Source organism: Clupea harengus, chromosome 3 (genome assembly GCF_900700415.2).
Source record: "Clupea harengus chromosome 3, Ch_v2.0.2, whole genome shotgun sequence".
Lineage (NCBI taxonomy): Eukaryota > Metazoa > Chordata > Actinopteri > Clupeiformes > Clupeidae > Clupea > Clupea harengus.
Genome location: NC_045154.1, coordinates 13433264 through 13450042, shown reverse-complemented (window position 1 = coordinate 13450042; position 16779 = coordinate 13433264). Strand labels below are relative to the sequence as shown.

General features: G+C 44.8%; 1 protein-coding gene across 2 annotated transcripts in view; it reads left to right on the top strand.

The window, feature by feature from the left end:
• The window catches only part of chid1 (chitinase domain containing 1), an 11400-nt gene extending 5478 nt beyond the window's left edge, over positions 1–5922 (top strand). The window contains exons 11-13 of one of the 2 annotated variants that reach the window (XM_012832091.3): positions 2102–2182; positions 3451–3490; positions 5370–5922. In XM_012832091.3, coding sequence (XP_012687545.1) covers positions 2102–2182; positions 3451–3490; positions 5370–5468 — 220 coding nt within the window. In that variant the 3' untranslated portion in view covers positions 5469–5922. Of the gene's footprint in view, positions 1–2101; positions 2183–3447; positions 3491–5369 lie in introns of both variants that reach the window. The other variant, XM_031564627.2, reaches the window with a different exon arrangement.
• Positions 5923–16779: the final 10857 nt, after the last annotated feature.

Sequence of the window (16779 nt, the reverse complement as noted above, 5' to 3'; positions counted from 1 at the left end):
ACTGGCACATATCGTCTACTATGCACACTACATATCCGGTTAGATACTAAACAACTACTGTGTATACATATCACACATCTCCTTGCAACATGTACACATGCACACACACACACACACACACTGGGGTAACATGTACGCACGCACACACACACACACACACTGGGTAACATGTACGCATGCACACACACACACACACTGGGGTAACATGTACACATGCACGCACACACACACACACTGGGGTAACATGTACGCATGCACACACACACACACACACACACACACTGGGGCAACATGTACGCATGCACACACACACACACACACACACACTGGGGCAACATGTACGCATGCACACACACACACACACACACTGGGATAACATGTACACACACACACACACACACACACTGGGGTAACATATACACATGCACACACACACACACACACACACACACACACACACACACACACACACACACACACACACACACACTGGGGTAACATGTACACGTGCACACACACACACACACACTGCAACATGTACGCATGGACACACACACACTGCAACATGTACACATACTCACACACACACACACACACACTGGGGTAACATCTTGAGGACCCAGGTTCAATGGAGAAAATACAAACATAATTAGTTAATTTCAATTATGGCACAAATATATGAGTCTGTCTCAGGGTGTCCACGGGGTTTTAAAAAGTATTAAAAGGTGATAAATCAAAATTGCCAAATTTAAGGCCATTAAAAGTGTTAAATGTGGTTTTAAAGGTATTTTTTTTTTTTTAAATAGGTATTATTTTTGTCCTATTCTGATTAAAATTCTATCTGCTAAAGTTCGCGTTAGTTCGTTTAAATGCGGGCTTTAGCAAAGCTGGGCACACAATCAAAGATCTTCAGTATCAATCCTGAAGTCTCATTCAGTGGTCATATTCAGTGGTCGTTCGACATCTCAAACACTTTGCGCGCTTAAACTGGGTAGCCAACTGGCTGGCTTACGTTTTTGACTTGCTTAGGCATATCTTCAACGTCCAGACAACCATCGTCGTCGTCATGGGCAAATGCAAGTTTTCTGACAGCTGGGTGCAAGACCCAGCGTTTAAGGACTGGCTCAGACCTGTAGTAGGGAATAACCGGCAGGCTTATTGTTCGGTTTGTAAAAAAAACATCAATATCAACTGGATGGGAGCTAATGCACTTTGGTCGCATATACAATCCACTAAACATAAAAATGGAATGCGCGGTCGGCGAGAGCAGTTCATTCTACCACTCTGCCAACTGTCTGTGCTGCTGCCACCACCACCGAAAACTAGTGCCACGGTACAAGCCAACGCTACGGCTCCAGCAACTACGTCTGACCTCCGGGTGACTATGGGCGCCACACCAACACTGCGTGCGGAGGCTCTGTGGTGTTTAAACACTGCAGTTAAACACCACTCATTGAACTCCAACGAAGGAATTTCGCAGCTGTTTAAAGAAAAGCTTCCCGACTCCCGTCATGCACGTGTGGTGAAAACCGGCTACATCATCAGATTTGGATTAGCATCGTTCTTCAAAAAACAGCTTGTTGATGGCATCAACAAGGCTGGGCCATTCGTGTTGATGTTTGCTCATGAGTTCATATTAGGCCTATAGCACATTAACTCATATTAGGCCTATAGCACAGGTTTATGTTAAAATCAAATTATAGCAGTTCACCAGTTCACGTAGTGGATGCCAGTTTGTGAAGTGATAGCAGCAACAATTCATATAGTAGATGCCAGTTTATAATGCATCAACAGTTCATGCAGTGAATGCCAGCCAGTGTGCTGGAACTATCTCTCCATAACACATTTTATGTAGTTTGTTTTATTTTTATTCACGAAATGAAATAAATGTGTGCAATATGTGGTCAACATCAGTGAGTCTCTAAATCTATTATGTTGTGTATAGTGTTATATATGTCAATCTGCGTAAACGTTAGAAAGGTCGCTGATTAACACTTGCAACTCAGTGTTGTGATGGTTTTAAAAAAATTCAGAAGGTAGTAAAAAAAGGTATTAAAAGGTATTACATTTAACTTAATTGTCTGTGTGTGTGTGTCTACAGGTACATTGAGCTGCTGAGAGAAATCAGACCTAAACTTCAATGGGATGAACAGGCTGGAGAACATTACTTCAGCTACAAGAGGTGTGTGTGCTTGAGCGTGTGTGTTAGTGTTAGTGTGTGTGTGTGTGTGAGTGTGAGTGTGAGGGGGGGGGGGGGGGGGGGGGGGGTAGTGTGATTGAGAGGGAAAGAGAGGCCCACAAACAGGGGCAGTGTGCTTGGCTGTGTGTGTGCTTGGCTGTGTGTGTGCTTGGGTGTGTGTGTGCTTGGGTGTGCTGCACATGTCTATTTGTGTGCATGTGTTTGTTTGACATGTATATGTATATATATGTGTGTGTGTTTGTTTGTTTGTTTGATTGATTGTGTGTGTGTGTGTGTGTGTGTGTGTGTGTGTGTGTGTGTGTGTGTGTGTGTGTGTGTGTGTGTGTGTGTGAACTCACTGTAAAGAATTGAAAATGGTTATTCCTGTGTCTGTGTATTTCCTGACGTTGAGGTGTAGAGTGTGTGTGTTTGACGTATGTGAGTGTGTCTGTGTATTTCCTGATGTTGAGGTGTAGAGAATGTGTGTGTTTGATGTATGTGTGTGTCTGTGTATTTCCTGACGTTGAGGTGTAGAGTGTGTGTGTGTGTGTATTTCCTGGCATTGAGGTGTAGAGTGTGTGTGTTTGGTGTGTGTTTGGTGTGTGTTTGGTGTGTGTTGGTGTGTGTGTGTGTGTGTGTGTGTGTGTGTATTTCCTGACGTTGAGGTGTGGAGTGTGTGTGTGTTTGAACCTTTAGAAGTGTTTTCTTTACTTTTATTATTTTCTACATGGTAGATAACACTTTTTTTGTTTAGTACATCATTCCATATGTGTTCTTTCGTAGTTAAAATGTCTTCAGTATTAATCTACAATGTAGAAAATAATAAAAGTAATGAAAACACTTCTCAAAAAAATTAAAGGTGTGTCCAAACTTTTGACTGGTACTGTATGTGTGTGTGTGTGTATTTCCTGACGTTGAGGTGTAGAGTGTGTGTGTTTGATGTATGTATGTATGTATGTGTGTGTGTGTGTGTGTGTGTGTGTGTGTGTATATTTCCTGACGTTGAGGTGTAGAGTGTGTGTGTTTGTATGTGTGTGTGTGTATTTCCTGACGTTGAAGTGTAGAGTGTGTGTGTTTGATGTGTGTGTGGGTGTGTGTGTGTGTGTGTGTGTGTGTGTGTGTGTGTATTTCCTGACGTTGAGGTGTACAGTGTGTGTGTGTTTGATGCATGTGTGTGTGTGTGTGTGTGTGTATTTCCTGACGTTGAGGTGTAGAGTTTGAATCTGACCTTGTGTTCTTGTCTCCTCCTTGGGTTCGTCCCGCTCCAGCAGTAACGGGCTCAAGCACGTGGTGTACTACCCAACACTGAAGGTGAGAACCACTGAGACGTTTACACAGTCAGTCATCCACTCTCGTTCTCAAGACACCTTCTGCACCACAGCAAACCTCTCCACCCGGACATTATAAGCCTTAGGACCTTGGCATCTCCACTGGGGTTGAAGAAGCAGACAGAGAAACAGCGAGAGAGCAAGATAGTCAGAGTGTGAGAGATGTGTTAAAGGTGTAGTGGCAGAGATGTGATAAAGGTGTAGTGGCAGAGATGAGTTAAAGGTGTAGAGATGAGTTAGAGGTGTAGTGGCAGAGATGAGTTAAAGGTGTAGTGGCAGAGATGAGTTAAAGGTGTGGTGATGAGTTAAAGGTGTAGTGGCAGAGATGAGTTAAAGGTGTAGTGGCAGAGATGAGTTAAAGGTGTAGAGATGAGTTAAAGGTGTAGTGGCAGAGATGAGTTAAAGGTGTAGTGGCAGAGATGAGTTAAAGGTGTGAATTCCAGTGTCTCATGTCAGTTGTCTTCACTAGTAGACTGCTTCAGATTACTGTATCTCAACAGCTGTGCAAGCAAAGTGACCCAAATCCCATTTAGCTGAATAGTGATGTGTAGGAGTTATCTAGTCTTGTGGTGACATTGCTTTGATGATAACTTGCAGCAAAGGTTCCGGAAGAAATAGCCTATGGTAGCCAGGACAGTTTGTTTTTGTGAACGTGTCCATGCTCTGCTGAATTGAGTCACTTGTGTCTTTTGTAAAGACGATTGTTAAAAACCTGAGACTTGAGACCTTTTGAGAAATCTGTTATGTGTCAAAGATGGAAATACATTTATTTTTTTCATTAGGTTAATTCTCTAAAAATGTTATTATTTTTTTTCGTATCCTATACAGTACAACAACATGTATGGCCATTGGTAGAGAACTGTAGGCTACAGTGCAACCTTTGGCATTTAACCCTGTGCATCATCAGCACAATGAAAAACAACTACAGAGCACCTTCTTGTATACAAATAGAGTACAAAATATGTCTGGCTTCTGATAGGCACTGCACAGGGACACATTGGCAAGGGGGGGGGGACCGGGGGGAATGATGGGCACCGCACAGGGACACATTGGCACAGGGACACATTGGCACAGGGGGGATGATGGGCACCGCACAGGGACACATTGGCACAGGGGGGGGGGGGGTTAAAGGCAATGCACAGGGACACATTGGCACAGGGGGGATGATGGGCACTGCACAGGGACACATTGGCACAGGGGGGAATGATAGGCACTGCACAGGGACACATTGGCACAGGGGGGGGGGGATGATAGGCACTGCACAGGGACACATTGGCACAGGGACACATTGGCACAGGGGGGGGGTGGTGATAGGCACTGCACAGGGACACATTGGCACAGGGACACATTGGCACGGGGGGAATGATGGGCACTGCACAGGGACACATTGGCACGGGGGGGGGGGGGGGGGGGATGATAGGCACTACACAGGGACACATTGGCCCGGGGGGGGGGGGGGTGATAGGCACTGCACAGGGACACATTGGCACAGGGACACATTAGCACGGGGGGGGGGGATGGGGGATGATAGGCACTGCACAGGGACACATTGGCACGGGGGGATGATGGGCACTGCACAGGGACACATTGGCACGGGGGGGGGGGTGTGATAGGCACTGCACAGGGACACATTGGCACGGGGGGGGTATGATAGGCACTGCACAGGGACACATTGGCACGGGGGGAATGATGGGCACTGCACAGGGACACATTGTTAAGTTTGGGGCCGGAGAATGAATCGACAAATTTCAAATAAATGAAAGAAAACACAATGTGGTGTCTTCAAACTCAATCAGGCGCTAGTAGAACTCACTCTTGCCATTTTCTCCCCCCCCCGTCTCCCCCGTCTCTCCCCTCCTCAGTCTGTCCAGCTGAGAGTCCATCTGGCCACAGAGCTGGGCACGGGCGTCTCCCTGTGGGAGCTGGGCCAAGGACTGGACTACTTCTACGACCTTCTGTGATCAGCAATGCAGGGACCAAACAAGCTGTGTGTACGCAAGTGTGTGAGTGTAGGTACGTGTGTGTGTGTGTGTGTGTGTGTGTGTACGTGTGTGTGTCATTGTTCAGGGATTACCACGGTGACCTAGCTGTTAGGGCAGACCCACTTGATGGCCTCCATGGAAGACAAAAAGGAAATCAGGACTTTGAAACATATTGTATGTCATTATTCTTCTCACACAGCATGGTAATATAATGACAGCTGGGTCATCCAGGAAGATCTCATCAGGACCTGGACTGCGTGACTGAAATAACCGTCACGTCACGTCCCTGCTTTTAGAGGGAAGAGCTGATGTCATAGGAGCTCAGCCAATCGTGTTCCACTGTCTATGGTCACCATGGAAATACATCAAACATCAGGATGGTTGTCTTTTATGCATTTGAATAAAAATCTGTTTCATATACAGTGTAATATCACACTGGGTGTGTGTGTGTGTGTGTGTGTGTGTGTGTGTGTGTGTGTGTGTGTGTGTGTGTGTGTGTGTGTGTGTGTGTGTGTGAGAGAGTGAGTGATATACAGTGTAATATCACACTGTGTGTGTGTGTGTGTGTGAGAGAGAGAGTGATATACATACAGTGTAATACTGGTAGCAGAGGAAGTGAGGTCATCTGTAACATGACCACACTGGGGGTGGGGGGGCTACTGAGTGCCTCTGGCCACAGTAAGACAACAACAACAACAACAACAACAACAACACTTTATCAGCTCACCATGAAGCTGGTGATCACATGACTTCCTGTGAAACTGCCACAAAGGAAGTCGTTATCACACCTAGCCTCAACTACGCCAAATGTGTGTCCTTACAGCTGAACAAAACTGAACAGAAGCATTATGGGGAAACCGTTCTGTGTCTTTTTTATTTTTATTTCAAGGTACGGTTGGCAGTTTTTGTTTGACAATAAAAAATGTTTTGTTAACAAGTAAAATACCATGACGAATGCTCCAAGTAATATACTATGACGAATGCTCCAAGTAATATACCATGCTGAATGCTCCAAGCATCATGTTCATGTGGTCATTTGGCTGGCACTGTGTGTGTCTTTTCAACACTCTTTTCATGTGCTGAATGTGACAAAAGCATTCTGTAAACTCTGTTTTTCCATCATCCATCGCCATCAAAGGTCTAGAAACACTTTCACTCACTGACAGCAAAAACTGCCAACAGCACCTTAAAGCAGCAATACGGATTTCTGTTCCAAAACTAGTAAGCTAACTACCTAAAAGGCATGCAAAAACCTTGCAAACACCACCAACAGCCCAGCTGACACTGATAGAAGCTTGCCAACACACTAACTGGTGTCTTTTGGCAGTTTAGCTGGCAATGTTATGCGTGTGAAAGCTTTTCTTCCATTTTTGCAGGGTGTACCAGCCTGTTACACAGAACTAGATAGGGCATATCCTGGATGGCTAGTGGGGAAGACACAGGTGTTTATCTGTCCTTCACATGACCATATGCTATCAAAATGAATTTGAGGATGGTACCAAAACTAGTTGCCTCAAAAAGTGTCAAATTGTTGCATAGTGTTACTTTAATATGCTGATTCAACAACGCATATCATCATTGGAATCCTGTGACCGTTTGACTGAATGTCCAAACATAACAAAATTGGTCCTCATGTCGGAGTGCGATTGGTCCTGTCTGAATCTGCTGTGCTGTGGCCTACAGCACACCTGCAATGGGTGAGTTAACGGCCGCTGCTGCACAGGAGGATGAGGTTGTTGACGGCCGCTGTGGTGGACTGGAGGTTCTGACCCGTCACCAGGTGCCGGTCCAGGACCACGTGCAGGGCATCTTCCTGGCTCGCTATGGAAACACGTCAGAGTGATCAGTGTGGGCTTCATCGCTATGGAAACACATCAGAGTGATCAGTGTGGGCTTCAGTGGGTTTGAGGACAAGAACTCACATCTGCACCATGACAGTCCCGTATATTAGACATGTCAGTCTCAGTGGGTGCTTTAAGTTAACCTCAGATCACTGGCTACTGCAGAAACGTCCTCTTTCAGATGCACTAACATTCAAAGAGAGGCTTCAAAGCTAAGGTTTGTGCTGCAAGCATTTCACATGTCATAGACTAGCACTCTTAGCCCAGGAGCATCATCACTTGCCTTTAGCTCTGCAGGACTAAATGTGTGTCACAAGCCTGGTCTGAGGCATGAGCCACCATGTGTCCTTGACACGAGCAGTTTAACATGATGGGAGCCTATTGGCAGAATCTCCTGTCTTCAATTCACAGAAAACGAAATGGGGAAGTGGTTGCGGTTAGATTTCCTGTACCCTGCAGCAGTAAATGGTTAATGGACTGCATTTATATGACGCCTTTTCTACTCATAGAGCACTCAAGGTGCTTTACAGATGAATGTGCGGCTGGATAGTCCACTGTGCAGGCCTACACACACACACACACACACTCACGTGGGGCTGGGCTGGATAGTGAGGTGTGCAGGCCTACACACACACACACTCAAGTGGGGCTGGGCTGGATAGTCAGGTGTGCAGGCCTACACACACACACACACACACATGTGGAGCTGGGCTGGATAGTGAGGTGTGCAGGCCTTCACACACACACACACACGCACGCACGCACGCACGCACGCACGCACGCACGCGCGCGCGCGCGTGGGGCTGGGCTGGGCTGGATAGTCAGGTGTGCAGGCCTACACACACACACACACATGTGGGGCTGGGCTGGATAGTCAGGTGTGCAGGCCTACACACACACACACACACACACACACACGTGGGGCTGGGCTGGATAGTCAGGTGTGCAGGCCTACACACACACACACATGTGGAGCTGGGCTGGATAGTGAGGTGTGCCTATACACAACCATACAACTGTACAAGCATGTTCACACACACACACACACACATCCACAGCCACCATGAGATCATTGTTTTCATTATTAAGCACTAGATGGCGATATTGGGTTATTTTCTAACATAACGCGCAGTAGGCCCTCTCAAAAAAATGGCTGCAATCGTTTCAGTTACAGGGATTATTCAAGTAACTGAGAGAATTGTTTTCATTATTAAGCACTAGATGGCGATATTGGGTTATTTTCTAACATAACGCGCAGTAGGCCCTCTCAAAATAAATGGCTGCAATCGTTTCAGTTACAGGGATTATTCAAGTAACTGAAATAATTGTTTTCATTATTAAGCACTAGATGACGATATTGGGTTATTTTCTAACATAACGCGCAGTAGGCCCTCTCAAAATAAATGGCTGCAATCGTTTCAGTTAATGGGATTATTCAAGTAACTGAAATAATTGTTTTCATTATTAAGCACTAGATGGCGATATTGAGTTATTTTCTAACATCCCTGAAGCGGCAGGTAATGGGTATAGGAGCACTCAGCAGGAACTAGGCTATTATATATTCTTCTGTCCCTACATAATAGGACAAACATGTTTAGGACCTCCTGAAGATGACCTTACATGTCATGGCGTGGGCTATGCTTTACAATAGAACACACACACACACACACACACACACACACACATATATATATATATATAAGAGATGACTTGAGGTGTTCCATTTGCAGACTTCACTGTTTATCATTTATATAAATTATATACAGTGAAGTCTGCAAATGGAACATCTCAAGTCATCCCTAAGACCCCCCTGATGCCTGGATGTCTCTGCAGAGAGAGGTGCACCATTCTCAACTTTGACAGACTGACTGTCAGTAAGTAAACCATGAGTCAAGAGATTATGCATCGTCTGCACAGAATGGGTGACATTACTACCACTTTCAGTGTTACGTGGCAAAAGGGTTCATACACAATCAAGTTTGAGCCTTGAACATATAAAATAATTCTAGTAATACATTTTATCTCTCTAGACCCCCTCTTTAACCATGAAATGCAGCCAAAAGTTTCTGGAAATGAAAAGAGAAAGTATCATGGTGGCAGTGCCAGGATAATATATAATATATATATATATATATATTATTGTATGTCCACCTTTTGCAGAAATTAGAGCAGCACATCTCTCTGGCATAGTGTCAATATATTTCCTGAGAACTTCAACACTAATGTTATCCCATGCCTTCTGCAACTCAAGCCAAAGGCTTTCCTTTGAATGTTCAATAGATCTGTCCAGTTTGTTTTCCAACTTACCCCAAATTTGCTCGGTTGGGTTGAGGTCCGGACTTTGAGCGGGCCAGTCCATCATTTTCAATGTTCCAGCAGATGTTCAATGTCAATGTCAATGTTCTGTCACAGGCAGTTCCGGCAATAGTTAGAAGAATGTTTAGGGTCATTGTCCTCTTGGATAATAAATCCAGGCCCAATAAGACGACTCCCAGAATGTTGTGGTATACTTTCTTATCCATGATGCCATACATTTTCACTAAGTCACCTGTTCCTGAGGCTGAAATGGCACCCCACACCATAATACTACCTCTTCCATGTTTAACTGTTGACAAGAGATACAGTACTTATTTTTATATCTCTCCCCCTCCCTTCATCGAACATACACTCTTTGCTTGTTGCCAAACTGTTCAAACTTGGACTCATCAGTCCACAGCACTTTATACCAATCTTCCTTCTCAGACTTAAGGACCGAAGAAAGACCTCACAAGAACTGCGTGACGAGATCAACACCACAATGACTAATGGTGCAACAGTGAACTGTGCGTTGGAAACCGGGAGAAGAAGGACTTTGAGTAATGGTTTCTGTGCTGCTATTCTGCCAAAAAGTCCTTCTTCTCCCGGTTTCCAACGCACAGTTCACTGTTGCACCATTAGTCATTGTGGTGTTGATCTCGTCACGCAGTTCTTGTGAGGTCTTTCTTCGGTCCTTAAGTCTGAGAATTTTGAGATGCTTCTCTTGTCTGTCTGAAAGTTACTTTTTTTCTACCTCTCCCCTTTCGGATCTGGTGTGAATTGGTGGGTTCATGGCGGTCTAAAGTGTACTTTACAGTGCTTGGACTGCATCTCAAGTCCTTGGCTATGCGGCGGTAACTCAAGCCAGCATCAACAAGGGCCTTTATTCGAACCCGTTGCTCACTCGTTAGTTCCTTCTTCACCTTAGCCATGTTCAAGGAGCAACATGTGCTTCAAGACTACTTCTAGAGGCTTTGAATTTATACCAATTGGTGGTGTGGCCTCAGTGACAAAACCCTGATGTTACCACCCTCTGGGGGCCATATCCCTGTGGAGGGATATTTACATTTGTGTTCTTGTTGTCAATATGCCTTTAAAGCTCTGTGAGTCATAAAAAGAACACCTCCAGAAACCTTTAATCTTTTACATATATGCCACTTGTGCATCAATGTTTTAGTTAAAGGAAATATACGAAAGCATCAAGGCATGTGTGACAGAGCGCATGGTGACTGTCACGTGAAGCGGTGGTTTCCCCGCAGATCGTAATCACTGAGTATATGATACGTTCGGATGGACATAAATGTGAACGTTGGAATATGTGATTATGTTGTGTGAGGTGCATAGATGTAATATGATGTGGGGACTAACACGGGATGGGTTTTCTGTGTGCAATGATCAGTTGGCAAGATGTTTAGCTCACCTGTTGCCTGTGCCTTCCGGGAACGTGGGAAGCAAACGGGGATGCAGGGCTCGGCATGATTATCTGTGTTTGTTTTACGCGTGCCGCTAGGGATGCGCCCATTGAGGCAGGGGTGTTTCTAGTGTGTCTAAATAACTTCTTGATAAAGAGTGTAATGACAAAGGTAGTACGATAACATGCACGTATATATGTAATGGGTTATGCCGGTATGCATGTAAGGAGATAATACTGTGTGCAACGGTTAATTGATTTAATGCTTGTTAATGGTAACGGCCAACTGTTTAAATATGTGCCGCACAGCTCAGTTCGAGAGAGGTTGCTGACGTGAGCAGACTTACGTGGATGGTTGCGTTAAACCAGGAGAATAGCTAGCTAGCTAGCTTGGGCATTGTCCCAGTGTTTGTTTTATTTTACCTTCAGTGTTTTGTTTGTTCGTTTTTGTATTGTCTGTTTTAACCTACTCAGTACTAGAAGAAAATTAAAGAAAACCTTTTTGGAAGTACTGTTGTGCCTGTCATCCATCCCTTTAAGTCTGACCGAACCAACCGCTCGGGCACACTCCTTTACAGCATGTCAGACTACCTAAAAAAGTCTAACAGGCCTTTGTCCCCAGGGGACAGGATAGGCCTTGTGCTTTCAAAAGAATCACACCACTGTGTCCTAAGACTCTTGGATAGGCCTTGAACATTCAGAAGAAACACACCACTGTGTCCTAAGACTCTTGGATAGGCCTTGTGTATTCAAAAGAATCACACCACTGTATCCTAAGACTCTTGCGTCACCATCAATTTAACAACGATCACACCTGACAATGATTACACAAGTAATTTGGCTTGTTCTGTGAAGTAACATGATTGTGTGACATTGACAGTGAAATAGGCCTAGCTTGTTTTTTGTAAGGAAAATTACCTAAATCTCCTTATGATGGCTCTATTCTATGGTTTATAGAGCATAATGATGACTTTATAGATATTGTATTCGTTTTATGGGTATTTTAATGGCCAATTCAACAAAAGTGGAAACAACTGAAACCTCTTAAATATGCTAAGTGTTCTTGTAACTTTGTAACCACCACTGTATATAAATGATGAACAGTGAAGTTTGCAAATGGAACATCTCAAGTCATCTCTTAGACCCCCCTGATGCCTGGATGTCTCTGCAGAGAGAGGTGCACCATTCTCAACTTTGACAGGATGACTGTCAGTAAGTAAACCATGAGTCAAGAGATTATGCATCGTCTGCACAGACTGGGTGACATTTCTACCACTTTCAGTGTTACGTGGCAAAAGGGTTCATACTCAATCAAGTTTGAGCCTTGAACATATAAAATAATTCTAGTAATAAATGTTATCTCGCTAGACCCCCTTTTAAACCATAAAATGCAGCCAAAAGTGTCTGGAAATGAAAAGAGAAAGTATCATGGTGGCAGTGCCAGGCTAATCTTTAATGATCAGACACAGACATCAGAACATTAACTCTTTCATTGTATGCTGAACTGCTTGGAAGAGTGTGCCTTGTGTGATTAAATCTTGATGAAAGATTTTTTATTTTTTATTCAGAAACTTATTTGTGGGGTGGGGTGTAAATGTACCCACCAGGTCACTTCCAGTGAATCATCCTTGGGTGCAAATGTAAGTCCCCTTCAACCACCAGGTCACTTCCAGTGAATCATCCTTGGGTGCAAATGTAAGCCCCCTTTAACCACTAGTACACTTCCAGTGAATCATCCTTGGGTGCAAATGTAAGCCCCCTTTAACCACCAGGTCACTTCCAGTGAAACAGTCATCCTTTTTCTTTTCCTTCAGTCTTCTGGAATCTGGTCAGTATGATTGCAGGAACGTTGCAGAGACGTTGTGTGGAGAGGCCACTTACACTGTCTGCACCTGTTCTTGTAGTGTACTGGGTCTCTGCACCTGTTCTTGTAGTGTACTGGGTCTCCATACCTGTTCTTGTAGTGTACTGGGTCTTCATACCTGTTCTTGTAGTGTACTGGGTCTTCATACCTGTTCTTGTAGTGTACTGGTTCTCTGCACCTGTTCTTGTAGTGTACTTGGTCTTCATACCTGTTCTTGTAGTGTACTGGGTCTCTGCACCTGTTCTTGTAGTGTACTGGGTCTTCATACCTGTTCTTGTAGTGTACTGGGTCTCTGCACCTTCCACTTGTTGATTAAACTCTTTTTGATGTCACCTAACTTTCATCTATCAGAGATGTAGACTATGTTACTTCTTCCCTTTATCATACTTTAACACACACACACACACACACACACACACACACACACACATATATATATATATTTATATGTTACTTCCTCTATCATACTTTAACTATCTCAACACGTCTGATTACTCCCTAATCACTAAAGGTCCAACACCAACGACTTTGGCTAGCTGACCTGAACACACCTTTATGAAATGTCATTGTCAAATAAAATGAAAACAAAATACAAATCTCTTTAAGGTGGCTCTGTTATTCTCGTACTCCTATTGCTCTGTGTGAGAGTAACCTTCAGTTGCACTTTTCATGACCGATGATGACCGATGATGACCGATGATGACCGGTTATAACCGTAAAACATATTTTATCTAAACTTCTGTGGTTTCAGTTTGAGAGTTAATCAGCATTATAAAAGGCCACATGACAGGTGCCATTATCTAAATTGTTGCAATAATGCAGAGGAAAGGGCCCAGTTTTATCACAGCCTTTTACTTTGATCCTCTTCATGCCGCTAACCGGCTAACCTTTAGCCCCTCCAATTTCAGCAGCAGCATCCTGGCTCTCATGTGTAGCACACTTAGTCTGAGTGTTGTCTGCTTACGCCTTTCCAAAAGCGCAGGAAGAATCAAGGGAATCTGTCCGATGTACGTGAACAGTGAAGCGCATTTGTGACTGACTGCATTTGTGACTCCAGGTCCAGGATGGGAAAAAGCAGAAAATAAATTCACCGCGACCTCAGGCCTACCTGTGTGTGTGTGTGTGTGTGTGTCCTGTGTCGCCTCCATGTATGCACGTGTGTGTTCCAGTGTGTCGTGTGTGCCATTAAAAACCTGACAAAGGTCTTAATTATTATGATAAAACCAACTGAACTAAATAGCTCTCTACCTCCGCATGGATGGAGCTAATCTTTATCGAAACAATTCACAAAGAAGTTTACAAAGAAGTTTAGGAGGTCCCTCCTAGATGTACGAGCCAGAAGAGGAGCTGACGTAGCATCAGACCACCATCTTCTCGTTGCCAAAGTCCAATTGAAGTTGAGGAGAAACTGGACAGGTGAGAAGAACCAGAGAAAGAAATTCAACACAGCACTATTAAGAGATCCAGCAGCAGCAGAGAAATTCAAGATCGAACTAAAGAACAAGTTCCATGCCCTGCAAGAGCTAGATGAAGAAGGTGAGGAAAGAAACATAGATGGGATGTGGAAGGTAGTAAAGGAAGCTGTAATCACAACCTGCAATGTAGCACTGGGACCACAGAAAGATAACCACAAGGCTTGGATATCAGCAGAGTCAATAAAGAAGGTGAAGGAGAGGAAAGAAAAGAAGGCAGCTCTAAACAGCAGTCGTACAAGAGCAGAGAAAGTGAAGGCACAAACAGAGTACAGGGAAGCAAATAAGAACGTGAAAAAAAGCTTGAAGACAGACAAGAGGAACTACATAGAGGCCCTTGCATTAGAAGCAGAAGAAGCAGCTAGACATGGGAATCTGAAAGACCTGTATGACACCACCAAAAAGCTGGCAGGAAAGACCAGTAAACCTCAAAGACCGGTAAAGGACAAAGAGGGAAAGCCAATAATTGGGGAGGAAGGACAGAAGAAAAGATGGATGGAACATTTCGAGGAACTACTTAACAGACCAGCCCCACAAGACCCACCACACATCCAACAAGCAGACAGGGACCTGCCAATAGACCCCAGTGCACCAAGAAGGGAAGAGATCAGGAAAGCAATTAAAAAGCTTAGAAACGGCAAGGCCACAGGACCAAATGGCATTCCAGCTGAGGCTCTGAAGACGGACGCAGAGACCATGGGAGAGATGCTCCACCCTCTCTTCAAGAAGATGTGGGAAGAGGAAAACATCCCATGCGAATGGAAGGAGGGCTATCTTGTTAAGATGCCAAAGAAAGGGGACCTGAGCAACTGTGGAAACTATAGGGGGATCATGCTACTCTCCATCCCAGGAAAGGTCTTCTACAGGATCTTACTGGACAGGATGAAGGATGTGATTGACCCCCAGCTTAGAGACCAGCAAGCTGGCTTCCGCAAAGACATATCGTGTATAGACCAGATTGCTACGCTGCGCATCATCCTGGAACAGTCACTAGAGTGGAATTCACCGCTATTCATAAACTTCATCGACTACGAGAAGGCTTTCGATAGTGTGGACAGGGAGACCCTCTGGAAGCTTCTCAGGCACCACGGAGTGCCAGAGAAATTAACCAACATTATCAGAAACACCTATGAGGGAATGACCTGCAGAGTGATCCACGAGGGACAACCTACCGGTGCTTTCTGTGTACAAACAGGAGTGAGGCAGGGGTGCTTCCTATCGCCATTCTTGTTCCTGCTAGCAATGGATTGGGTAACAAAGCAATCCACAGCAGAAAGAAAAAATGGCATACAGTGGACAATGTGGGCGCAGCTCGATGACCTGGACTTTGCAGATGACTTGGCCCTTCTCTCTCATACCCAGCAACAGATGCAGGAAAAGACCAGCACCATCGCAACCAACTCTGCTCGCCTCGGTCTTAACATCCACAGAGGGAAGAGCAAAGTCATGAGAGTCAACTCTGCCAACACTGCACCCATCATGCTGGAAGGCGAAGCTCTGGAGGAGGTTGAGGAGTTCACCTACCTTGGCAGCATTGTCAACAAGCAGGGTGGAACAGATGCAGATGTGAGAGTCAGGATTGGCAAGGCCAGAGTTGCGTACCTCCAACTAAAAAACATCTGGAGCGCAAAAGACCTGGCCATCACAACAAAGATCAAGATCTTTAACAGCAATGTGAAGTCAGTCCTACTCTACGGAGCTGAGACATGGAGGACTACAGTGAATACGACAAACAAAATCCAGTCATTCATCAATACCTGCTTGCCGATGAATCCTCCAGATCCACTGGCCTAACACCATCAGTAACAAAGAACTGTGGGAACGTACCAGCCAAAAGCCAGCAGACGAAGAGATCCTCCAACGACGTTGGAGATGGATAGGCCATACTCTCCGTAAACCAGCCACAAACACCACAAGACAGTCCCTCAAGTGGAATCCCCAAGGGAAAAGAAAGAGAGGTCAGCCGCGAAACACCTGGCTTAGAGACTGGGAGGCAGACGCCAAGAAAATGGGCTACACTTGGGGACAGCTTGAGATGTTAGCTCAGGACCGAGATGCTTGGAGAACTCTTGTTTGCGGCCTAAGCCCCAGAAGGGGTAGTAGGCGATGATGAATCAAGGAGAGTAGGTTGTTACTCTGCTCCGTTTGCAGGGTGTAAGATATATTGATTCAGACTGTTTCAGTTGTTGGTGTCAGATGAAGGCTAGTTATCAATTTACCAACCGGTGTGCTTTCAGAACTGTAGCCTAATAATGTAGCAGATATCACCGGCAGTGATGTGATGAAGAGAGAGATAAGCACGCTTTACAATCATGAGACCGCTGTGACCTTTACACCTCGTCCTTGTGCAGTGTCTGCCATAGACCTCTCTTATGCAGACTCAAGAACATGTTTAGGGATCAAACTG